The sequence below is a fragment of the Chlamydotis macqueenii genome, chromosome 1 (genome assembly GCF_036417535.1).
Source record: "Chlamydotis macqueenii isolate bChlMac1 chromosome 1, bChlMac1.mat, whole genome shotgun sequence".
Taxonomy (NCBI): domain Eukaryota; kingdom Metazoa; phylum Chordata; class Aves; order Otidiformes; family Otididae; genus Chlamydotis; species Chlamydotis macqueenii.
The window spans coordinates 74,888,589-74,913,324 of NC_141556.1; the positions used below are offsets into that span (position 1 = coordinate 74,888,589).

Sequence of the window (24,736 nt, forward strand, 5' to 3'; positions counted from 1 at the left end):
GGTCCAGACTGAGCAGCTAAAAATCAGCACTACTCCAAACTGAATGGAGCTGGCATCAGTCAGCAGGGTGCTGTGAGACCTTGTTCTGTGTTGCTTAGTCCCTTCTGTTTAGGCACACGTCTGGAATACTGTAGTTAGAATCAAATGTCTTGATGTTCATGTGTATCTGGGTCACGCTTTTAGCTGAGTATTTTAAGCATGGTTTCAAGGCTTGAGACAGTGCTGTTTCTGCAGCAATACTCAGTTCTGCCAGGGAAGTCTGAGTGATTTCGCTGCTCTTATCCACCTGCAAGAAGCCACAGGATGTTTCAGTTGTGAGCGCTGGCTTTCTCTGCACTTTCTCCCACGGCTACCATGTAAGAGCTGAAAAATGTCATCCTTTCTGTATGAAAGCTTTCCTTCAGCTGCTGTGCTCAGAGATACCTTCACTGCTGTATTGAATCCTGCATCTACAGCTTGAACTGTCAGTCAGCTTTCTCATGGCAACGGGATGATGGGCTGCAGCTCAGCACACCTAGTTGTGCTCTGTGCCCTGTCCTGCGATACTTGCTATGGAAATCTAGATCTCTTCCCTGCCACACAGGGCTTCTAATTAGCTTACAAAGTCCAGTATTGGTGTTGGTGGTGATGATACAAAGAATGTTGGTCAGTGGTTTCTGTGAACCTGGAAATCACCTTTGCAAGACTAATGGCAAGCAACCTCAGACCTACCCTAGCTGTGGCAAATCAAGGCAGAAAGTGCAGTGAGGGTAAAAAGTAAGAGTGATGGGGGACTGCCTGTGGTTTCAGCACACTGCTCAGTTGGGGTAGAGCAGGTGAGGAACTCCTAGGTTGTGCTGCTACTACTTAAGCTACCTTAAAGGAGACAATCTCAAGGGCTCTTGCTTTATCCTGTCCTTACAGAAAGTCACAGCCTTGCAAAGTTGTTTGAAATGCTTGCATTTCATTGCTCTGGAGCTTTCTGTAATTCCAGCTGGGCTCAGAAATGTAATTTTCCCTTTTTTTTTTTTTTTTTTTTTTTTTTTGTCTGTCTATATCTTAAAAAAAAAAAAACACCAAAAAAAAAAAAAACCAAAATAAACCAACAACAAAAACAAACAAACAAAAAAACCCCAAAACTTTCTGTGTGAATATTCTGGGGCGGGGCAGAAATTAAAATATTAAAGCTTGCCCAAGAGAAAAGGTGAACGGGCTGTGTCCAGTATCAGTTCTAAAAACTGACGTGCAGCAAAATTTGAATATCCTGGTTTAGTAGGAAAAGTCTCCCTAGGGTTTTTTTTTGTATTAGACTGTGGCTGCAGATGTATCTGAGCAGATCGAGCCCTTCACCATGTAAGTAATTTGAATTATTTTGTCAAAGCTTTGTCACTGTAGGAGTTTAAGGACTATTGAATAAAGGAGCTCTTGAGATCCAGATGAAGCTTGGGTGTTTTATACTTGTTTTGATTTGTAAATGTGGAAGCTTATCACAGTCTAGAAACCAGATGATAGGTCTTCAAAATGTTAATGCTTGCTTGGGAGGAGTTATACAATACTGGCCAGAATTGCTGTCATGAGCATCCTTGGATTATTTTGCTAGTCAAAAGGATGGAGCGGGGGTGGAAATGATTAGGATTGTCCTGATTAGGATTGTCCTGCAGGATCATCTTTGACACAAACCTTTTCTTAGAAAGAAGAACCATTGTTTAATGCCCCATGGAAACAGATTTTATTAGGAAATCTAGAATGTGGTGGGGGGTGGTTGTTTGTTGTTTTTTGTTTTTTGTTTTTTTTTTCTCTTTAAATGTATCCTGTGCAGTCCATGGGAGCTCACAATCTTAATAGCCAGCACAGGGGTTTCAAAAACCAAATTGAGGATTTTCCTTCATTGGAAACAGAAACCAACGACTGTATGATGACCTGGGGAGGGAGAGGGCATGTAGAATAATGCATTGCTTTAGTCGGTTCCACGTGGTGTAAGGTTTTTTGTTTGGGTGGTGGGGGATGTGTATGTGTGTCTGTTTTTGAAAGCCCTTCTCTTGTTTTTGTTCCAACATGCGATTCATATTCACCTTCTCCAACGCTCCTGTACACCTAATGGCCTGAGCAAGGCAAATGCAATGCTGTACTTCCTTAAGCTTAATAGAGAATTTAAATAAGAATAAAAATAGCCTGAATTTGCATTAGAGGAAACATTTGGCTGGCTGGGGCAAGGCTCTGTGAGTGCGGTTGAGCCCCAGTGGGTGGAGGGGCGGAGAGGAGAGAGAGAAGGCACTTACTGATGCTGGGAACAGTCGGTTGCTCTTGGAAGTGACCAGGGGACTTGATCCCTTCCTTTTCAACTCTGGGTTTCCTGGGTCCTCTGAGGATGTTTGAGGGGGAAGCAAAGATACCAGAACACAGATGATCACTGGCTGATATGGTTTTTTTTTCTGTTGTGTCTGCCCCACTTCAGTAGTGTTCCCGGACACTTGATATGTAAGTGCTACCTAAAGTTGGCTAGCCTCATACATTCTGTGCTTGGAGATAGGTTTGAGGTTTATTTTTGTATTCAGCACTCCTCTCTAGTAGTGGGTGGAGTTCATCAGAAGTCATTACTGACTTAACACTGTAAACCTATATTTCCATATATTTTTTACCCATAAAGAGACCAATCTATCAATTTAATAAGCAAGCTGGAGTTATCAAGAGTGAAATGAGGAAGAGGGATATTTCCCATTCAGTACCTCCCTTGCTATATTAAAAGACTTAAGAGGATGTTGCCTTTGTCTGTGATGTGATAAGAGTCGGGTCCAGAACCACATGGTAGCAGCTAAAGGAACACGAGCAAAACTACGTACCAGCCTTTAACTGCTGAATTCCTCTCTGCTGTTTATGTACAAAGGAGGCACCCTGAAGCCTTTTGAACTGCCTAGGTAATTGTAATATTTAATGTTGAAAACTAGTGTAATTCAAAGACACGCTAAAATGTACAGTACAACACACAAGTTTTCTGTGTTCCAGATCATCTTCTTGGTTGAGCTGTTAATAGTAATGCTCTTTTTTTTCTTTACCTAACTAAGTCTGTCATCTATAGCTGAATGAAGCCCTGAGCACCTCACTTATGGAGTTTGAGGTCAAGACCTTGAAAATGGACGTGTCTTGGTGCACAGCATTAAGCTAGAACAGTGGTGTGGTAATTCTGATTTCAAATCGGTCATTTGAAAATGTGCGTTAGAAGCAAAACATGAAGTCAGGAACCAAAATACATCCCTAAGTATGATATTCTTGAGATAAGATTTCTGTAGAAACAGTTATCACTCCTAATGATGATAACATACTAAGCTACATACTCTATGTATCGGTGGCTTTAGATCAGCAGATGAATCTGCATGCGCTTACTATCTAGTTCTTCACTGCTAAAATAATTTAGGCGCAGCTAGGTGAATTATTAAATTGTTTATATACTATTTTTCTACTCATATGGCAACCCTTTCCGTGATGGTGACTCTTCTCTCTTTCCATTAAGATTGACTGTGCAGAGCCAACACTACCAGCCAGTCTGATTGCATCCAGGTCAGCTTTTGTATAAGCTTTTAAAAGCCTTCACCAAGACTGTATAATATGGATGAGTGTCTGAGAGAGTTTTATTTTGGCAGTGATCACTTAACTTCACCCCAAGAAGTTCTTACAACCTCTTTGGAAAGCACTGCACCAGTAACAGGTAAGCCCTTAATTTGGGGCCCAGATGCGTGAACTTTTTGCATTGAAAGTCTTGGCAATAGAAGTGCTCAAGTCTGCGCATTTACTGAACAGTAAGAGCTCTGTCTTCTCTTGCCTGAATTTATAGGCTGCCTTGTTATGGAGGAAAAATCGCCCAAGTGCTCACATCAAAAAGAGGAAGATGTGCCAACTTCCGTTGCAATGGAGAAAAACAATGATAAGGATCCGGCTGGTCCTGTATCAGGTACAGTAGCTGCTGCGGTGCGCTGCCACTTGTACAGTGAGGAAACAATTTGCTTCCAGCACAACTTTGAAGTGAGGAAGCTGAGTAAGAAAAATAACTTAATGACAACTTGTGATCTTCTGTTGCTGAACATACTTTTGCCTGCGAGTGCTCTCAACCTTCCCTGAAACTCTGGTTAGGAATAAGGCTTTACCTACTTGCAGGAGGCTGGAAACCTACAGCAACACGAGAGGTAAACATGAAATAGCTTAGTGAAATCTTGATGCTTGCTCAGCCGGCAAAGCATTGTGTGGGTACCAAACCCCAGGGAATTTTGGGAGGAGAGAGAATGTTTTCATGGTTTTAAAAAGTTCACTGAGACAGCTAGACTAAATAACACTTTCATCTCTTTCAAAAGTGATGCTCATGGCACAAGAAGCTACGATGGGTCAAGAGGAGAGATGAGGATAGAGGCTTTTGTGCACGGTTCTGTCTTTCGCTATAGCCACAAACACCCAGAATAACACTATCAGATCTGTTGGTGCTTCTTCCACTTAAAAACTAAAAGCAAAACAAAACTGGAGTATGTGTACACAGTGTATTTAAGCTATTTTTAAAAAAGCTGATCTGAATAAGCAGCACAGAATACGTGTGCATGCTTGTTTGTAACCTTTTTTAACCTTTACCTAAATATAAGACTTCCTGTTGTCACTTCTTGTTAGCGTTTGTTTCTTTCTTTAGTACTGTCTTCCTGAAATCTAGTTTAGTCCCTTCGCTTAAACGTATTTTCTTTCTACTAATTTGCCTGTACTGTTAATTTTCATATGTGGTCTAGGTGCCTTTGGCAAGGAGGAAATAGATATGCAAAACAGCTCAGAAAGAGTCCAAATGGCTTTAAAGTCTGAGAATCCTGCTGCCTGTTGTACATCTCTGAACAGAAAGTGTTGAATCTCTGAATCTCCACTTGCGGTTTTTGCTAGTGCCACACAATGTCTTCTAAAGGTGCTTGAGAGCCAGGTCAGATACGTAGGGCTGCTGCAAAAATGAACAGGGACAAAAGGGAGTGCTAAGCAGAGGTTATTGTCCATGTGAAGGATGAAAAGAGAAAGCACTTCAAGTCTATGTCGGACAATGTTTAAAGCTTATGGACGCCTGAAATACCACAACTGTGTGCATCTCATGACCTGGTTGTGCTCAAGCACCTCTGTAATGCCAGCTAAAGTAGCATCTGTTTCTTGACTTCATCTGACACTCTGTAACATGAAAGATGGGTATTACAAATACTCATCACTTCTCCTGTTTGTTCTTAGGACTTTGGTTTTTTTTTTTTTTTTTTACATATTCCTGTGCTTATAGAACTTCAAATAAAGATTAATTATTAACTGTCTCTTTAAATAGAAAACAAACAAAAAAGCCACACCGTGCTGGCAGCAAAATAATGAAATTCATTTATCCAAGGGAATATTACTGTAAGTCTTGCTAGTTCAACTAGAGCAAATACAACCAGGAGTAATAAAATCTCACTTGTAGATATGTAACCCTCTTTATGTGGATCTTTTCCAAGCCAAACATAATTATCATCACACTTCGTCCTTGATGTCTTTATAGTGTTCATAACTGCTGCCTCTCCTCCTTAATGCCCTCTCCTGGCATTTGCTACAGTTTCTTTTGGCCCTGATGGTTTATGGCCAGTACACTGACTGTTGGAGGCTTGTTTTGCTTTTATCTTTACATTTGGTTTTGGGAATGTTTTCTCCCCAGGAGTGGATCTGACCAAGAAGGAGTTCTGCCCCATGACGGAAGAACGCAAAATCACATTTCAAAAGGTTTTAAAGCAAGACCCGGTAAGAGTCCTAGCAACACTAAATCATGGAATTGGTTTGGCTGAGCAGTGACAAAGGAGAACACTGCAGGGAGGGGACAGGCCCCTCCAGTGGTGCTGTGGCTGATCCTTTGCTGTCACTGTTCTCTGATATGTCTTTAGGAGGTGGACCAGAAAAAGAGAAATAATAAAGAGCAGAGTGAGGAAGCACCAGCTGTGGTTCCCGGTAGGAAAGGTAAGAGGTTTTTGCTGAACACATTAGTGTAGCTCACCGGAATGCATGCCTTGGTCACCCATGTCAAGAGCTGTGTAAAGGGGTGCAAAGAGCTGCCTGCCTCACACCAATTACTATGAGGGAGTTTTGTTTTAAGGGACAGTAGCTGCAGTTAAAAATCGCAATGGATTAGCAGTAGAGAGAGGGAAGATGTTACGCAAAACCTGCATAATTCTTAGGAGTTGCATAGGAGTTGGGATTTGAAACAGTTTGGCACACCTGCCCTCTCCTAATATTTGTAATGCAGCACCCTTTATGCTAGCTAGAGTTTGGGGTAGTGTGTCGTAGATAAGCAGGGTGATGTTTCCTCTGAACTGTGCTTAGACATCTCTGCTTTTCTAATTACCTCACCTTTTGCTTTTGGAGTTCACAAACAGCTAGTGATGTAGTAACTCACGTAACATCCTGAACCTATGGGCTGGGGACTTAAACCAAAACCTATAATTAACCATAATTAAATGCCAGCTGAAGCCAACTAAACAACTCACTTCTGGGGCTTTGTACAAGTGACAGTGCTGTTGCTGTGCTGTCCTACCGGCGCTAGCCCAAAAGTACTTTCAGGTTCACAAATTGTTTTTATAGGCAAGAGCTTAACACTGGAAATCTTTAACAGTGGCTTCTGTTTGAGCTTAAAAGACTTTCACAACCTGGTTTTGGGAGGCTATTTTTTCACTTTTGTCTGAGAACTTTTTTTTCTGTCTTCTCAGGGAGTTCACCCACTGCAGGTGGCATTAAAGCAGATAAAACAAAGCAAAATGAACCGTAAGTGTTTTGACTTTCAGTGATCACCTGCAGGTATGAATTTAAAGCTGCAGGCTGTTACATGATTGCTGCTTCTTGTCCTACAGTGACTCACCTAATGAGAAAGAAGTGGAGGTAAGGCTCAACTGCTTGTATCCTTAAGTACCTCAGATAACAGATCTTGTAAATAAGCTCTGATTAATATCTTGTCCTATATAAAATAATGCTGAATAGCTTAAACTGGATATATTTCTGTAAGTTGGCTTCTGAAATCTGTCTTCCCAAGCCCAATGGAAATTATGGAAGGGTTGAGATAGGGAAAAGGTGGCAATCTATAAAACAGAACAAAAGATTTGTTGCTACTAAAACACTTGCTTGCAAGCTTGAAGGAGCATAGCTGTGACCTCCTTCCCAGAAGAACATGCTGATTTAAGATAGTTTTGTCAGAAGACACAGATGGCACACTGCGTGCTGCCAGGATGTCGCCTATTCTGGCTGCAGATTATTTCCCCCATCACTAAAAATGAGAAGACTGGCTTTATGGAAGTGGGTCATGCTTGCTTTCTCTTCTGTATCTCTTCTATATCTTTGTCTGTGGGGTATAGTCCCAAATGTCATGTCAGTATCCAAATCTACTTTAAAAGCTTCTGCATCACTTGGATTATTCTGAAATCTTTTCCTCTCTCACAACAGGCTGAATTTCTGAGGTTGTCTTTAGGTTTTAAATGTGACTTGTTTACCTTGGACAAGAGAGTGAGGCTTGAAGAAAGATCCCGAGACTTGGCTGAAGAAAACTTGAAAAAGGAGATCACAAATGCTCTTAAGATGTTAGAGGTCAGTACTGGCTGAGGCTGGCAGGGTGGATGGGATGAATGGTTGTGAAAGTGTCTCTCTTAACATGGCTTTTTTTTTTTTTAGGATGCGTGTGTGTAGTACATTATAAGCAAATCTGAACAAAATTAGTTAAGTGATGCAGTTGAAATATGAGAGACTTGGCGTTTGAGGGGTGGTCTTCACCTGAGTGTATTGTGTGCTCAGGCAGTGGGGAATCTTTCTATTGCACAAACATCTGGCAAGAACCCCTGTCTGCTGCTGATTTTATACCGGGTACACAGAAGTCTCTCCGCGTGGCAGGTCTGTATCAAAGTTAAACTGAGTGAGGATGTTGGATGATGACCTCTTGATTATGCGGGCATGAACACAACCCCTCAGTGTCATCAGTTGAGTTCACTCTTCTTTCTTTACTAATAGCTCACACTGCTTTTCTTACCAATATGCCTCTTAGGCTTTAGTTCCTTTGTGTGAAGAAGACAACCAAGCGCAGGAGATTATTAAGAAGTTGCAGAAAAGCTTGCAGTTCCTTAGCCAGTACGCGGCCCGAGTCGCCAGCAGAGCAGAGATGTTGGGAGCTATTAATCAGGTAACTGTTTCCATGTAGATGTATTTTGTACAAAGTCAAAAGCTTCTAGGTGTAAAGGCATAGCAGTGTCTGTTTGCTACGCCTCTGATTCCAGAATTAAGATTTGGGAATCTCAGATATGTAATGCAGTCTGACCAGCACAGCTTAGTCCTGGCTTTCTCTTCTCAGATCACTGTCTGTGGTGTTATAAGGAATCTCAGGCACTGTGAGAGCAGCTACATTGCAGTAGCATTGTGCAAAAAACACAGAACAGAAATATGGTCCTGATTTAAAACAAAATGGAAAAAAAAAAAAAAGCCTCTCCAAACAAACAAAAATCTAGAAAAAACTTGGCATCAGGGGAATGTATACAGTAGAGACCAGCAGAGTGCAATGTGGTAACAGTAGTCTTGATGCTCTAACAGTAAATCTGTGCCTTATGGAAAGGGGAGCTAGCAAGATAAATCTATGGAAATCTACAAGGACCTGCTCAAATGTTATGTGCAATGGTGTATAATGCCAAAGAACTGTATGAAAATATGACTTGGCAATACTAGCAAATGCGTGGTGGCAGCTGAGACTGTAGATCGGAGAAAGAGATGAGGAGGAGTTGTAAGAACTCAGAAAATGACTAATTTATTTTAGGATAAGAGTAATCGCTGGAAAAATGAGACCTGTGTAATTTGGGCATGTGTTGAGAGACGGGTTGTAGTGAAACTTTGAAAGGGTGGACAAAGATGAGAGGATGTTGCATCATGGTGCTATGAGAGTAGACAGTTAAGGGGAAAAAAGTCTTAAACTCTAAATATGATGCAGTTCCTCTAAGAGCCACTTCTTTTTCCGACTGCTGTTGCTCTCCCGCTGTTAGGAGAGCCGTGTCAGCAAGGCTGTGGAAGTAATGATTCAACACGTGGAAAACCTGAAGCGCATGTACGCAAAAGAACATGCCGAGCTTGAGGAGCTGAAACAGGTCCTGCTCCAGAATGAGAGATCCTTTAGTTCTCTTGGAGATCGAGGTAAAGCTTCTTTGTCTTCCCTCTTTCTAGAACCTGCCAGACAGACCCTTATCTAACTGAAGCTTAACATATTAGGTGGAGGGGTTATATGACTCCTTTCCTAAAAAAGAGGGGGGAAAAAATAGCAATTTACTAATAGTATTAGAAACAACTCTCTGAAACTAGACTTGTATGTAAACTGTCATGAATCTCAGGGTGAGACTGCAAGTATGCAGTAATGTTCTGGCTTTTAGAAAAGTGCATTGAATGTGGTGGTGATGATCTTATTCCTTGTGAGCAGTAAATTTGGGTGCTCACTAGCACCAGAGAATTCCCAGTAGCTATTTCTGGGTAGCTGAGCTTTGACTGCTCTCTACAAATGCTTCCTGCTCTCCTCTAAATATGAATGACAGACTCCTTTAAGTGCAGGTGCTCTGAGTTTCCCCCTCTAAGCAGGTGCTACAGTGGTCAGGTTTTCAGATGGTGCTGCACACTTGTGGTTTTGCCAGAGAAGCATTAAATTAGTCTGAAAAATAGAGCGTGTAGTTTCAAAACAGAAAGGACAGCCTTGCACAGTGCTAAAATCCTCACAGGAGCCTTCTGAATCACGGGCAATTCCGTCCTGGCTGTAAAAGATTGTCCTGTAACAGGACACCCCCTCAAAAATAGAAGAATACATTTAATGAAAGCAACAGAAATTGATGCTTGTAGAGGATGTATAGTGTGTGAATATTATGAACTTATCTAATGAATTAGAAAGCTTTTTCCTGAAATCTCGTTTCTGCATTCTGAGAGTGCTCTGATACACTTTTCCCTTAAGGTCTGTCTTTTTGCAGTAGCTGTTTTAGTCACAAATAAAGCTCACTGCATTCTTGTAAGCCTTTCTGATGTTTGATCTCTTTGCAGATGAATCTACAAACAAAAAGCTACCAAATTCTTTTAAGGTAATGGCCCCTACAGCCTAACGTGACATTTCATGTGTGTTAAGCGTATGTGTGATTGACTGTTTCTTTTCTTTGTCATGTGCTGGTGCTCCACTACGTACTTGACTTGGTGGTTTTCTGTTTCAAATATGGGCTGGTGTCATCAACAATGAGGATATTTTCAGTTGCCCCCACCTTCCTCCACCAACCCAAGGGAACTGCTTGTGGTCCCACTTAGAAGACGAAGTGTTCACAGAAGCTGAAATGGCTGTACTGTCACGCAGTGGTTGAGAAATTTTGTTCCCGTGTGGTTCTCTCATTGGGGCTACAGAAAAAGGGTTTAGCACAGAGATGGAAAAAAAAAAATAGATGGGAGGAATTCACGTTAACTGTAGGAATTCCTGTGAGCACCATTAGGAGAATTTAGATGCCTTCAGTTTTGGTATTTTGCTTGAAGCTGTGTGGCCAGCCTCACTTCAGATGCTTGGGGGGAAGAGCAGTTAACGTGGAAAGATGCTGCTTTAAAGAATACGGTTTTATGATTCGATTCTTCTTTGCGTGTCACTTCAAGCTAAGTATCGACATCTATTTTTTTTCGTACAGTTTGTATAAAACCAGATGGTATTTTATGTGCTCAGTGAGTAATCCAGTCATTCCTTGATAGAGTCAGTAATGCCTCTTATTTGTATAGCCACCGTCATCCCTCCGGAGAGTTAGCATTGCAACATTGCCTAGGAGTGCTGGAAATGCAGGTATTGGGTTGCCGCTGGTAAGTAAGGGTTCCCAGACGGTGAGGTGCTTTACCTTCTCAAAACTGACTGGGCTGAAACACAAAAATGCCAACGCAGTGAGTGCGTCAAACTTATTTTCTAGGTCCAATTCCATGAACCTGATGGAGATGAACGGAGTGATAAATTCAACAGGAGAGCAAGCAGTTGGTAAAGTTACTTGGGCTTGTCTTTGTATAGGGTTAAATATTTTTCAACTCTAACTGTGCCTGTATTAAGCAACTTCTGGAGCATCTTGAGGCAGAATGTTTGGGCTGCACTTTTCACATTAGTTTTACTTGCTTCAACAGGTAAATGAGCCTTTGTGACTAAATGCTACGGCTCTTTTTTATTATTTATTTTCTTACTAAGAGTTGAGAGTTTAAAAAAAAAAAAAAACTTTCACTTTCTTGCTTTAGAACTAAAATATGAAATCTAGGCAGCTAGATGGATCTGGTTTTTTGGTTGTGTGGGTTTTCTTGGGTTTTTTTGGGTGTGGTTTTTTTGTTTGTTTGTTTGGTTCTGGTGGTTTGTTTTTTTTTTTAAATCCTGACTTCAGGAAACTAACTTTGAAACTTATTTCATAGAACTCTAGAATCACAGAACAGTTTGGGTTGGCAGGGACCTTTAAAGGTCATCTAGCCCAACCCCTCTGCAAGGAGTAGGGACATCTCCAACCAGATCAGGTTGCTCAGAGCCTCATCCAATCTGGCCTTGAATGTTTCCAGGGATGGGGCATCTACCACCTCTCTGGGCAACCTGTGCCAGTGTTCTATAACTCTCATTGTAACTTTTTTTTTTTCCTTATACCTAGTTTTAATCCACTTATATCCATATTTTTCTTATTTGTCTAAGGCCTAAGCAAATAAGTAGGCTGCTGCTGAATTTCTAATTTCCTGATGAACCTGTCATGGGGAAATTAAGGCAAATTTCCTGATGAATCTGTCATGGGGAAATTAAGGCAAATTTCTTTAAAATATGACAGGGGACGACTGGGAGCAAAGCAAAATGAGAAGCGACCTTCACTACAGCGGTTCATTAGCACATATTCCTGGGCAGAGTATGAAGATGAACATGCTGAAACAAAGTAAGTTCAACAGCAACCTCCTCCGAGATGTGTGTGCAGGGTTGGCTGGTGTTTTGTTAATTAACTCTTAACTATGAAGTCAAGCTATTGTGAGCTCTATCAAATGGAATGCTTGATCGAAAAGCTCTGTAACTGTTGATGCTTGCTTACAGACACGAGCAGTCGGAATCACCTGCTGAAGTACAAGAAGAACCATCAAGGAAAGAAAGTATCTCAGAAAAAGGAAAATATTCATCGAAATGGAACCTAGAGTCAGTGTAAGTTTTCTCACATCATGAGGTAAAGTAGTGTTTGGATGGTGGACACAAGCAGATGAAGCAAAGCAGTGGCTTTGGTTTGGTTATTAATGTAGACTTCTTAAACAAACTGAGAATGAGTAATTTCAAGTGCCAGAGATTTGCCCCACCAGGGATTCGTTACTAATCCTAATCAGTGAGGTAAAGAAAAGCCGCATGCTGTGATCCAACCTCTCTTGCTGTTTATTCCATGTGAATATCCTACGCTAAGCCTCCACTTTGAGCATTCCTGATCAAGGAGGAGACAAAACAATTATGCTAGTGTGTACAACTGAGAAGAAAGCAAGAACAAATACTTTTTTTTTTTTTTTTTTTAAATTCTATTGTTGATAAAGGATGGAGGTACCCAATGTCATGAGAGGTCTAGGATTTGGATAGCACTTCTGGTGCCTTTTAACAAGCGAGATTTCTTGATGATCTGCAAGACAGCTTTTGTGAATCCTCTTCAGAAACATAATGTGGTACAGAGAGCATGGGTGCCTCAACTGGGCTTGTGGGTCAGGTCAGTCCCCTAAAGAGCTTATCAAGAACTTGCTTACTGAAGTCTGCATTTTAAACCCAGATCATAAGCCACCACTGTACATAGCTCCTAATACAGCAATGACCTTGTTGCTTTTGATAGTTAAGGATCTGTATGTTTGTGGGGTCTAGTTTGCTTGCGGGTGTTTTTTTTTTGGGGTGAAGGAGAGGGCTTCCAAGTTTTGAAGAAAAACTGAACCACTCTTACTCTTCTGTGCAGGTGCAATTTAATGTCATCATGGGCATCCCATTTCAAGAGTTCCTTTTCCAATGCTAACAAAACTCTCTGGGTTTCCGTTTCCATCCTGGTACTGCTTGCTGCTCTTACAAGCTTCCTCACTGGGCTGTCTCTTCAAAGACCAGCAGATGCAGCACCTGTTGGAACTGGGGACTCCTGGACTTCACTACAGCAACTGTTGTGGCCATACACAGGACTTCAACACAATGGACCACCCCCAGTATAACAAAGGCTCTGACTTCTGTAGTTACACTTCCAAGTTTTGGATGATAGTATAAGAAGATGAGACAGGATAATTAAGGTTATATGTTTAGGTTTCTTTTGTTGGGCTGTGGGTGGTTTATTGGGAAATGGATTGTGTTTGGTTTTTGTTGGTTGTTTTTTTGTTTTGTTTTGTTTTTCAAGCATGACTTGAAATGGTTTGGGTTTTTTTTTTCCCCATTCTGACAAAAGTCACCTTTACAAGTACCTAAGAGGGTCTCAGTTCTGTTCAGGTTTACCATAAAATGATAATTTTGAACATAGATAACAATAAATATGACTAAGTGGTCTAGCCACAAGAGAATAAAGAACTTATTTTGCTGTAACAAAAATAGAATGTTTGCATTTTAGTCACTGAAGCTGTTTCAATGATTTGACTAGAAAAGGACTGGTGACTTGAAATGTAACTTTATTGAAAGCTTTTGATAATAAAGTTTTAAAGGAAAGCATGCAGTATTTAAGAGTATGTTAAAACTCTTGTAGCAAGGAGTAGCTGATATACAACATCAATGAACAGGAAGCTAGCTGTTTCCACTTTATCAATTGCTTCTTTACTGGCAAAGTCCTTAAGCATATGGTAGAGTGTTGAGTGAAATTCAGAACCTTGTTCTAGCTCTTCTGAAAAAGCTTCACTGGTTTCAGTGATCTTGAGCTTTTGCGCTTTCTGACCGTTAAACATGTAGAGAGACCACTCTTTGACAGAATCTGCCTTAAGATGCTCGCTTACCTGTTGCAGGAAAAAAAAAAAAGCACTGTATTGTCAGATTGCTATTCAGAGGACCCCTGCAGTAGGATACTCCATGAAAATCAACATCCAGCTCTATCATCCTGGCTTTGGTGAAAGCCTGGACAGCAAACCTATACATCCTAGCACAATAGCAAGTGCTTTGTTCCTGAGACGTGTGTCCCATTAGAGAACTCCACAAACGCATGGGCTGTGAAGCAGTGGAGCGAAGCAGGCTCTGAAGTTTTACTGGACACTGCTAAGTAGTCAACAGCAAATCTTAAAGCTGCTCCACTAAGAGCATAGGCAGGGGTTGAAGACCATGTTTGAGAAGAGCATAACTTATAGAAGCTAATTGTTTCTGTCTTTAACTGTAAGAGTGTTCTGTGCTGGTTTTTTTTGTGTGGTTTTTTTTTTTTTTTTTTCCCTCTAGAAGTTTAGTCTAAATCCACAAACCTTGAACACTACTTGCTCTTGACCTGCTTCTACATTCCACTTGCTCCAGGCAAAAGCAAAAGCAGATGCAAGCAGTGCCATCTGTTGATAGGCCCTAACTTCTGCTAGAGGAGCCTGTAACGCAAAAGTATAGGTTAGAATTAGGCTGAATGATAGATACATTTGTATAACACATAGAAAATATAAGAGAAAGCTTGTTTTAACCAGAATCCACTGGCTAAGCTGCTAGAACACTTGCCACCTGATTCGGCACAAGAGGTCTTCATACAAGAAAATGTTATTTAAGTGAAAAATAGGTCGGGGGGGGAAGACAGGAAAACCATCTTCTTTTGCACTCACCTTCTTGTTCACAGAGACATACTTGTGAGAATACTCTTCTGGGAAAATATTCACCCCAGCTTTTTTCAAAACTGCTCTTAGGTGAACTGGACTTAACCATTTTCCTGTGATGTGGGAAAGCACATTCTTCTCTTCCACCACTACTGAAGACAACATACACTGATTACCCTGTTGTACAAACCAGTAAAAAGCAACTTACTGGTCATGAAAGCTATTTTCTGCTTTAGCCATCAACATTAATAGCTTTGCTATTTTGGATATCATATACATTGCATACCACTCTGGGCTGTGAACTTTCATTCACAGAAGCCTGAATAAAACCACTTTTCTGTAGGCTTTCAGAAATGACACTGGTCTACTGGCCCATGCTTATGCTCATACTGACTCTTTTGAAATCATGAAATCACCTGAAGTACTGTGTTCAGTTCTGGAGCCCCCAGCATAAGAAGGACATGGACCTGTTGGAGAGAGTCCAAAGAAGGGCCATGAAGATGATCAGAGGGCTGAAGCACCTCTCCTATGAGGACAGGCTGAGAGAGTTGGGGCTGTTCAGTCTGGAGAAGAGAAGGCTCAAGGGAGACCTTATAGCGGTCCTCCAGTACCTCAGGGGGGCCTACAGGAAAGATGGGGAGAGACGGTTCAGTAGGGCCTGTTGTGACAGGGTGAGGGCTAATGGTTTAAAAATAGAGGGAGATAGATTTAGGTTAGATATTACGGAAAAAATTTACAATGAGGGTGGTAGAACACTGAAACAGGTTGTCTCGTCCCTGGAAACATTCAAGGTCAGGCTTGATGAGGCTCTGAGCAACCTGCTCTGGTTGGAGATGTCCCTGCTCCTTGCAGGGGGGGTTGGGCTAGATGACCTTTGAAGGTTCTTTCCACCCCAAACCATTCTATGATTCTATGACTTTATGTCTGTTACTGAGCTGATTTATATGGCAATGAGCATATGGATAGTCATGCATAACTTGAACCTTTAGAAGGAACACGTAGCAGTAGGTTGGTGGTTTGAAATGTTTTTTATTTCTCTTCATATAGGTAGGAGGAGAGAGGAACAATTTTTTTTTTTAAGTCTCTAGCTGGTGAAACTGTCTTGAATTCAGCAAGGTAGTTATCAATATCAAATCACTTAGTGGAATTTTGCAGAACAATCATATAGATGCTTTCTTCTGCCCAGTTCACAGAAAATAACTGAAATTAAATCACCACTACTGTTCCTTACAGTGCTTGAAAAAGAAGAGAGCCTCCCTCATTTTCCAGGCATAGACTGAGATTCAAAGTGCTCTTGTGAAGGTATCCCACGTTCTTAATAAAGGACACTGTAATAGTTCTATATTTAAAAAAAAAATCTGCAAATGTTTTATTAAAAATTTATTTATAATACCTTAATTTGTATCCAAATTGTTGCAAAGACTGTAGTAACTGTAAGTAGCGCTTCATCCACACCCATAGGCTGCAATTCCCATGCCTGATAGGGCATGTTGATATGAGCATGCTGGAGAAGTGTTACCGTATAAAAGGCATCCATCTCAAAGGTGATACTCTTTTCCTGTGTTTCATACGTTACGTTGCTGATGCCATCAGTTCTCCACTCCTGGCCTTTAGAAAAGCGATGCAAAAATACAAAGAGATATACGTAAAGCTTCCACTGGGGAAGAAATAGTTTAGTAAAGACACCCTAGATCAATTAATATTCAGAGTTAAGATAAACTATTAGGCACAAAATACAGAAAATTTATTTAAGGCAAAGATTCCCCTCATTTTAATTGTCTTTAAGTATAACACTGGGGTAATTTTGACAGGAAAACTTCTCCTTAATCTCAACAGAAATACAAATACTAACCCAACTGTTCTTTTTTTACTTGCTATATAGCAGTCCACAAGCTCATTTTTCAACAGTAACTTCAAACATCAAACCATTTCAACAGGTTCCACTCTCTTTCATGAATGTAAAGTCAGAGGCATGCTGTACTTTTCTAGTAACTAAAATATCACATCTGGTTTTTAAAATATGAAAATGGAATGTTAACTTAATGCTTATACATGTAGTTAGGAGCTAATCTGGCTTAGAGTAGACTTACTTTGCATGGCTTCATGCTAGGAGAACTTGATTTGTGGTACACAGTTGTACTACTGCCCATTAAATGGTGTATATTTTTTTCCATTCATATTAAAAAGCCACAGTAAAAATCCTCACCAGCCAGCCCATTATTAGATATGAAAACAGAACAAACAAACAAACAAAAACAAAAAAAACCCCACCCAAATCCGGTAACATGGAAGTCCCCAAATTATTTCTGGGTTCTGAACTGGCTCTTCTCTTTACAGCTGGATTCTGGAAATACTTAAGAACGGGTATAAATTCCATTTTTTGTCCTAAGTTCATACCTGCAGGATCCCATCGGGCTATCACAGGATCCTCAAAATATATCACATCGTCAGAAAGCCTAAGAGTTATCCGTAGTGGTGTAAGTGTGGCATCTTCAGCCTCCTCTGCGGGATAGGGATATGCCTCCAAGCCAACATCGAGTAACTTTGGCAAGACAGACAACATTTTTATTAGAACATGCAGTAGCCTATTATTTTCTTTAAGCCCACCCAATCACCTGTGGAGTTTCCTAACACCATTTAAAATGTATTAGTATTAATGGTTTGCTAATATTGCACATTTCCAACTACACCATTGAAGACAGTAGAAGGGTGACTACCACTGGGCCTTTGAAGCCTTCACCTGCTCTGGGTGGCACTCTCAAGGCAGTGCCACACAGTAGGCATGGCTGGTTTTTAATGGATCCACAGTCTCCAAAAAAAAAAAAAAAAAACCAAAACAAAACCAAGCGCACGTAAGAGGCAGAAAAAGATATAATTCCACTTTGTCCACATAGTGTTAAAGGGAATGAAAGAGGGCATGTGTGATTAGGTAATGCAGGTCTGTGTGCTCAGCTGGGAACAAGGATCCTGTGCCTCTTGCTCTGCCTACAGTCCTCCAACTGGGGAAGGGGAGGGTAAGTGAGAAACTGTGTGGTGAGTAGGCCTAAGCCACAACACTCAGTTTGCATGAGAATTTCACTTATTAAAGGTTTTTCAGCTTCACAATAAAAACTGTGATGATGTAGATCAATGCTGCATCATTCTCCACAAATGGGAAAACTAGAATACACTGGGTGTAGTCCTCAAATATTTATCTTGCAGAGCCTGGAAATGAATTGGCAGTAATTTTATTACCATCCTTCTTTAAGTGTATCTACCTTTCACGTACAAAAAAAAAAAAAAACACACAAAAAAAAAAAAACAAAAAAAACCAAAAAAAAAACCAAACCCCTAAGAATGTCTCTCTTTGCTTTTACTTTGGCCAAGAGCATTTTTCCAGCACAAGAATCTGTGCTAGCCATGCTGATGAGCACTGACCAAGTACACACCTCTCTCAGCACAGACTGCTCCAAAAAATTGGCCAAGAGTAACTGAAAAATGACTTGAAAACTTGGTCCTTCAATTTGCTGCTCCAGAAATCATGTACAGTGCCTATGTATGGTGGTGCTACACCTCTGGACCAACTCTTCAAGGATGACAAGGAAGAAGACTACATGGGTGTAATCTCTTTGCTCACTTACCTCTACCATACTCCAGTCCTTGATTTGTTTGACCTCAGGTGGAAGCTGCAGTGCATCAATGTGGTACACACCACCCACCAGTACAAACTGTTGCAAATCAACAATATTTTCATCAGTGATCACCTCTTCTTTTTCGTTAATTTCTTCCTGCATCAGTGGATCCTGAACTAAAAAAAAAAATTAACCAAAGTTGGCGCTTAAACTAAAACACTGAAATTTCCCACTTCTATTATTTTTCCCTTTTGAACCAACAGCCCATGTGCTTGAAGTGCTTTACACTCTGCAGCACTTCAGCACCATCTACTGGTGTTCCCCAAATCTTTTAACAACTGAAATGTGAGGACAGACAACTGGGCAATGAAAAGCACTTCTTGTTTTGGTACTGACCTTTTTAACAAATTAACCTCTTCTCTAACTTTGTAGTCAATTCAAAATTGCTTTATATAGGAATAACAAATTCCTTTATATAGGAATAATGTTTTACTGACGGAACGAGTCACATCATTAATTATAGAAGCTTTTCACAAATGTACAATACAGTAGCTTCTGGACAGATTTTTAGTAAGATTGTATTGGTATGAAAAGACATGAGGAAAATAAAAAAAATACAAGGCAGCTACAGGTTGAGCTGAAGGTGAAAGATAACAGTCATGAAGAGGGATTTAACATGAAACAAAATTTTCAGATAACAAAGATAATTCATATTTTTTTTCTACACGTAATTATGTATATATTACACACATATATACATGAATTTAAGTTTTAATTAATTGGAAAATGTTATTGGAAGGCATCAATGCCATGGACAAAAATGCCTAGAAACCACCACCAAGCCCTCATAAAACACTGCACTGGATGTTAGACGAGGAGGATGGAAGTCACTGTTGACAGAGATCAAGAAAAGCTGTTCAATAATGTAAAAACCAGCTACTGTGTTACAAAATTTGCTTTTAGAGATTGAGTTAACCTCAAAAAAAATGACAAATATCTATATAAACTGTCTTCAAGCTTTTTAGAAAACAAGTGAAAACAGCGTTAATTTTCTAATGTCAGCCTTAGTTGCATTATGCAGAGGTTTTTTCTCTACTGTGTTCCCACAACAACATAATGTCCTTTTGCAGTTATTCCAGGCAAAAAATTCACAGGAAGTAAAAAACATTTTACCATCAGCCACAGTTGTAGCTTGCACTTTCTCTTCCTTTTAAAAATAATAATACAAAAATATTTAAGTGTCTTCTAAACAAAACTATTCATTCTCCCAAGCTAAATTAACCTCTTAACACTGATACAATTAAGTTAAATCCAGAGAAGACGTGCAGTAGCTCTCAGTGTTTTCCCTGTTGTTGCATTCCTTTTTGTTTTCCCTCTCTTCTACCTGGCTGCCGAAGTTGTGGTAACTGAGTATCCTTTAAAACTCTGTTCTGAAAAGTGCTTGAATTGGGTTTGCAAACTATTATCATGCCAGCAAAAGCACAGTTTCGTAAGTCTTCTCTCCTTACTAAAGCAGATAAGCAAGCTTGAAGACATTCAGGTGTTAGTACACATCTGTGCGCATACATTTCACCTAATGCTACAGCATGGATTTTTCAAAGCCTTACTGAAATAAAATAGCAAATTCCTCCAAACAAAGCTCAAGTTCTTTATTTTCTCTTGAAAACCACCTTGTTTGGGTGGTCTTTAGGGTCTAGTCTCACAAGGGGTTGTTTGGACTGTGCTCAGCAAAGTCGTGTGGTGTGGGGGGGTTTGTTTCTTTTTTTTTTTCTTTTCACAAGTGAAAGGTTGTACATTTCAGCTAAACTACGCTGAATAGTTTGCAGTTGTTTTATTTAAGACAGTACTACAAGAATGCTCACTCTTATTAAACCAAACGACACCACAACACTGAAGAAATTTCTCACATAACTTATGTGGGACAGATAAACAGTTCTAGTTGCTAGAATTAGGCCCTCTTCTAGCAAAGTATATCAGCATGTATCTCATCTCGCTTTAAGGAGACATTTAAGTAATACTTAGTAATACCTATACTACCTGGGTCCCCACCGTGATAGGCATTTGAATCCTTTTTCTTCCTGAGGAAGTCAATCTCACCAGACAGCCTGGCAGATTCATAAAGATTGTCTGTCTCACCCATAAACATGTAAATGGATGCAGAATAATACACAAATACACATAAACATAATAAACATGTACATGAATATAAACATAAATAAATAAAAATAAGTGTGAGGACAAAATCCATTTTCTTATCTGTCCTATTTGCTCCCTGCATTTAACAATCATTAATAGAAATGTCAACAAAACTCAAGTGTTATCAAAACATCAATACATTTACAAACTTTGTTCCATTTTCAGAGACATCTACATCACAATGTTTCATATATGAAATAAAGTATTTAGAATCAGTACTTTTGTAATGCTGCACATAAAGACTATCCAAATACCTTGTGATGGTATGTCCAAGATTTCTGATTTCTTCTCAGTTTCCTCCTCTGGCGTCTCATTTCTATCATCAGATATGCTGTTGCTGTTTTCTTTGCATGAGATAGCACTCTACATAAAAAGCAAAAGACATTTTTTCATGTCAGAGACTGACAGAATAAAGAAGAGGGTATTGCTTCCTTCAAGGAGGCCCAAGGAGGAAGAGTACAGTCCCACCCCTCCAGCAGCATTCGCACCAATCTTGCCACAGGGTCAAGGTTTTAGGGGAAATCATTTCTACCTAGCCAGCAAAAAGAGTTTTGATTAAAAGTATTCTCCAACTTTGCAAGCAGATATATAAATAGAGATAAACATAAAATACGTAAGTCATTTCCACAGCAAATTCCATTTAGTTCCACAAGTACCATGCATGCACTTAACCTACTCAGCAATGTGTGCACTCAGGAATTATGTTCATGCTGACTTCATACCTAGAAGAGTGACGCAAGGAAAACTGAAGCCAGTGTTGAATCTAAAGCCATACTGAAACTCAGTCAAAACCCCCACTTGCAGTCTTAGCCCGTGTCCTGCCCATAATATTTATTCCCTTTCTCACACCGTTTTCTATTTTCAAAACATTACCCTAGATTTCCAGCCAGATTTCCAACTCAGCTATGAATTCATCCTTGTCACAGCAGATTTCTCTGGAAGCACAGCAGCAAACAAATGGCAGTTCAGTGTATGAGCCAGCCATTTGGAGCACAGCAGCCCCTGCACCCTGTGCTGCGCCCGCCTGTGCGTGGGAAGAACACACATCTCCTGATACGGGACAGAAGGTGAGGGGAAAGAAGTGTTTATGAAAATAAACGTGGGGCAACTCAAGGCAGAGCCAGACAGGAGAAGTGACTGCCGTAACTGATAGAAGTGGAGTCTCCAGACAGAACAGGAAAATTCACAAAATTGGATTGAGAGAAAGAGAGTAAGACCTGGAAAAGAAAAAGAAGAGTGAAATGAGGAGCTTGGAAAAAGTCTGAAAAACAGAGGTGAAAACTGCCAAAAGACAAGATTTGTCATGCAAAAAAGAAAACAGGAACCAAGAAAAATGGGATTTCAGGCACTGATCACTACGCAAAGGTGTCAGGGATTGAAAAGGAAAAAGGTGAAAGATCATTGCTGCAAACATAGTAAGAAGGCATAAAACATGATGGTTTGCAGTTATTTGCGCAGAAGTTTTAGATAGAGGCTGCGAGTCATTTATCTGCAGGTCACAGACGATACCAAAAACGAAAAACCCAAACCCAGTAACAGGAATACAAAAACAAAGAACCCCCACAACCCCCAGAGCCAATGTACTCCATTGAGGAGTGTTGATGAAGGGAATCCAGCAAACAGAAACACTACTGGGCAAGTCCTACAGGGGCAAAACTTCAGCATAAAGGCACAGAGCAACCAAGTAATGCACAACTACCACCTGATTAACTGAATCCTATTCTACACTCTGTGAATTTTCCTAATATTGGATTCCTGCAGTGATTTTATGGGGCTGTCAGTTTCATCTGGACATAGGCCACAGATTTATGGAAGTATCTTATAACAGCACCTGGCGTTCCTCACAGCTTGATTCTACTCTTAAACTGCCAACCAAATGCCAGCTCACACATGCCAACTGCACGGCAGCTACCGCAGCCTGGCAAAACCTTTGTACCTTCTGTATGGCAATCGTTGGTCTTTCATCCTTCCATTCTCTCAAGATCAATGGCACAGTATTAACACAAGTGGTCTTTTTCTATAAAACGTTTAAGAACCTGGCGCTCTCAGGCACAGGACATGAAGAAGTACATTAAGAAGCTGTTACGCTGTGACCGGGCTTCAAGTAACAGCAGCATTGTAGCACAGCCTTTTGGGAGACTTTTTACCTTTCTCTCATCAGAACACGTCTCTTCTTCAGCAACTATGCTAGGCTCTTCTGTGGCTTTCTTTTCCTCTTCTTCAGGTTCTTCTACATTGTCTTTCAAATGCTGAGTTAACTCTTTGCTCTCTAAGACTTCCAATTTTGGCACGCTCTGACACTGCAGCCAAAGTGGAGATAGATGGTCATAGTGAGTATGGAGGATGCGAACAGCAACTCTGCTCACAGCCAGTGACTTTGGAAGATCAAATCCATGCTGTACATCACCAAACACAATATTTTTGAACCTGTAAATAACAGTTAAAAAAATAACATTCCCTAGTAAGATTAGCAGCACTTATTTTTATATTTATTCATAAGCATTCAAATTTATGTTCTACATTGAGTGACAAAAATTCTCTTGTGCCATGGCACAGTCCAAGAAACAGAGTGAGATGTCATGATACACTTCTCATCTTGTATTGTCAGCTGTCTGTAAGCCCCTCCAGAAAAACCCTAACTGCATTAAGGGGATTAGGAGCTGCAAAAATAACAGTCCTGACAGGATGGCAACGAGGCAGAATCAGATGGCAGCTCTTCTACACAGTACATTCCTGGTAAAACAGACTGATTTAATGGGCAAATTCCTGCAAGATGAAGCTACCAGCTGTTTCTGTTACATCAGTCTCAGCATCTTCCACATAAACCCAAAAGAGATACACAGACATAAAATTCTGATAATCAACAACATCACACAGCCACCAATCCTTGTGATAGTGTAGGAAACAGGCTAAGAGCAGGCACAGGAGGCCAACTTGCATGGAATCAAGTACCTAACTTGTAAACTTGGGTTCTTTCATCAGATACTGGAGTTTCTTGCTCATTGCAATTCCTGCCCAACCAAAACCAGAACAATTCAAATAATACTTATCTTTTCATAAGATCAGCTGCTCACAAGTTCTGAAAATCTTCTAGCAAAGCATCATTTATTTTTTAACTCTTGGTTGAAAATGTTAAGTGCATTTCTAAGCTGACCAAAAGGCTTTAGCACCAACCCAAATGGTCTGTAGGTCAGTCTGACATTGCTCAGGTCCCAGCCTTCTAGCTGTCTTAGCAAAGCTCACAGCAACAGGCCTTTAGTCAAGGTAAAGTCCTTTTCCCAAATTATTCCTCATATTTGTGGAACGGGAGTAGGAAGTCTGCTCAAAAATCTTGTTTTGAAAAATATATGTTAAATGGTCATCTAATTAAAAAAAAAAATCTTAGATTCAGAACCAACAATGGAGGATATTTGCATCCCAGGCTCTAGAATCTTTTATCTAAGAGGGAACTGAGTACAAAGCATCATTCGTCACTTTGCAAGCAACTCTAACAGCTTAGAAACTACTTAGTGCATCAGCAAGAAACATTACTTCCAGAGGAATTTCAATTCTCTGCATGAGTTGCATTGTTTTCCTTTCTAATAAAAATTATTCTGGTGGTAACAGGGTTCTACTGTAGCATTTTAAGAAACAAACTATACATACGTACAAAAAAAAAAAAATCTGTTTCTTTAATAAAACTCTGATGTAACCAGTACCTTCCCTAGCAACAGGGTGGTACGAAATCCATCCGTTGGGAGTCTGTAGTACAAATGCTATTCAGCATGAAAAGAATTATGAAAAACTGGTTCTTGGTGTTTACTTGACTTGGGTAAACAACGCCAGGACTCATTTCAACGTAAGAATTTCGGTATTGCTGTACCTTGTTTTCTTCTTCAGATTGGCCCAAATACAGAAAGTAACATTTTTATCCTTTATGACTATCCGCATATTTCCGGTGTCAGAATCTTCATACATATTAGCTGTCTACAAAGAAAAAAAGTCGATTAAATCATGTTTCCTTCTTATTTATATCACTTTGATTTACTTACATCTACACTTGAATAAATAAAAAAAGACACATAGAAATAAAAATACACCAGACCAAGCTCAGGTATGTGGTATTTATGTACTAAACCATGACAACTCAAATCTCTGTTAAAATTTGAACTATTTTTATTTTCTTCCTCTGACTTCATCAATTCTGTCAGTTA

The 24,736-nt window shown here is 40.1% G+C and overlaps 2 protein-coding genes across 3 annotated transcripts in view; one reads left to right on the forward strand and one right to left on the reverse strand.

Moving 5' to 3' along the window:
* Window positions 1-13,672, forward strand: part of IRAG2 (inositol 1,4,5-triphosphate receptor associated 2) — a 20,273-nt gene extending 6,601 nt beyond the window's left edge. For both annotated transcript variants that reach the window (XM_086756851.1, XM_086756842.1), the window contains 16 exons: window positions 3,488-3,534; window positions 3,618-3,682; window positions 3,809-3,925; window positions 5,666-5,748; window positions 5,889-5,961; window positions 6,708-6,762; window positions 6,849-6,876; window positions 7,435-7,575; window positions 8,027-8,161; window positions 9,009-9,156; window positions 10,042-10,079; window positions 10,750-10,827; window positions 10,932-10,996; window positions 11,811-11,912; window positions 12,065-12,169; window positions 12,948-13,672. In XM_086756851.1, coding sequence (XP_086612977.1) covers window positions 3,488-3,534; window positions 3,618-3,682; window positions 3,809-3,925; window positions 5,666-5,748; window positions 5,889-5,961; window positions 6,708-6,762; window positions 6,849-6,876; window positions 7,435-7,575; window positions 8,027-8,161; window positions 9,009-9,156; window positions 10,042-10,079; window positions 10,750-10,827; window positions 10,932-10,996; window positions 11,811-11,912; window positions 12,065-12,169; window positions 12,948-13,191 — 1,524 coding nt within the window. In that variant the 3' untranslated portion in view covers window positions 13,192-13,672. The remainder of the gene's footprint in view (window positions 1-3,487; window positions 3,535-3,617; window positions 3,683-3,808; window positions 3,926-5,665; window positions 5,749-5,888; window positions 5,962-6,707; window positions 6,763-6,848; window positions 6,877-7,434; window positions 7,576-8,026; window positions 8,162-9,008; window positions 9,157-10,041; window positions 10,080-10,749; window positions 10,828-10,931; window positions 10,997-11,810; window positions 11,913-12,064; window positions 12,170-12,947) is intronic.
* DNAI7 (dynein axonemal intermediate chain 7) overlaps window positions 13,666-24,736 on the reverse strand; it is a 24,427-nt gene continuing 13,356 nt past the window's right edge. Inside the window, exons 8-16 of the mRNA XM_086756830.1 lie at window positions 24,406-24,509; window positions 22,691-22,970; window positions 20,798-20,906; window positions 18,357-18,523; window positions 17,134-17,278; window positions 16,130-16,344; window positions 14,746-14,913; window positions 14,407-14,520; window positions 13,666-13,953 (exon numbers count right to left, since the gene is read on the reverse strand). Coding sequence (XP_086612956.1) covers window positions 13,684-13,953; window positions 14,407-14,520; window positions 14,746-14,913; window positions 16,130-16,344; window positions 17,134-17,278; window positions 18,357-18,523; window positions 20,798-20,906; window positions 22,691-22,970; window positions 24,406-24,509 — 1,572 coding nt within the window. The 3' untranslated portion in view covers window positions 13,666-13,683. The remainder of the gene's footprint in view (window positions 13,954-14,406; window positions 14,521-14,745; window positions 14,914-16,129; window positions 16,345-17,133; window positions 17,279-18,356; window positions 18,524-20,797; window positions 20,907-22,690; window positions 22,971-24,405; window positions 24,510-24,736) is intronic.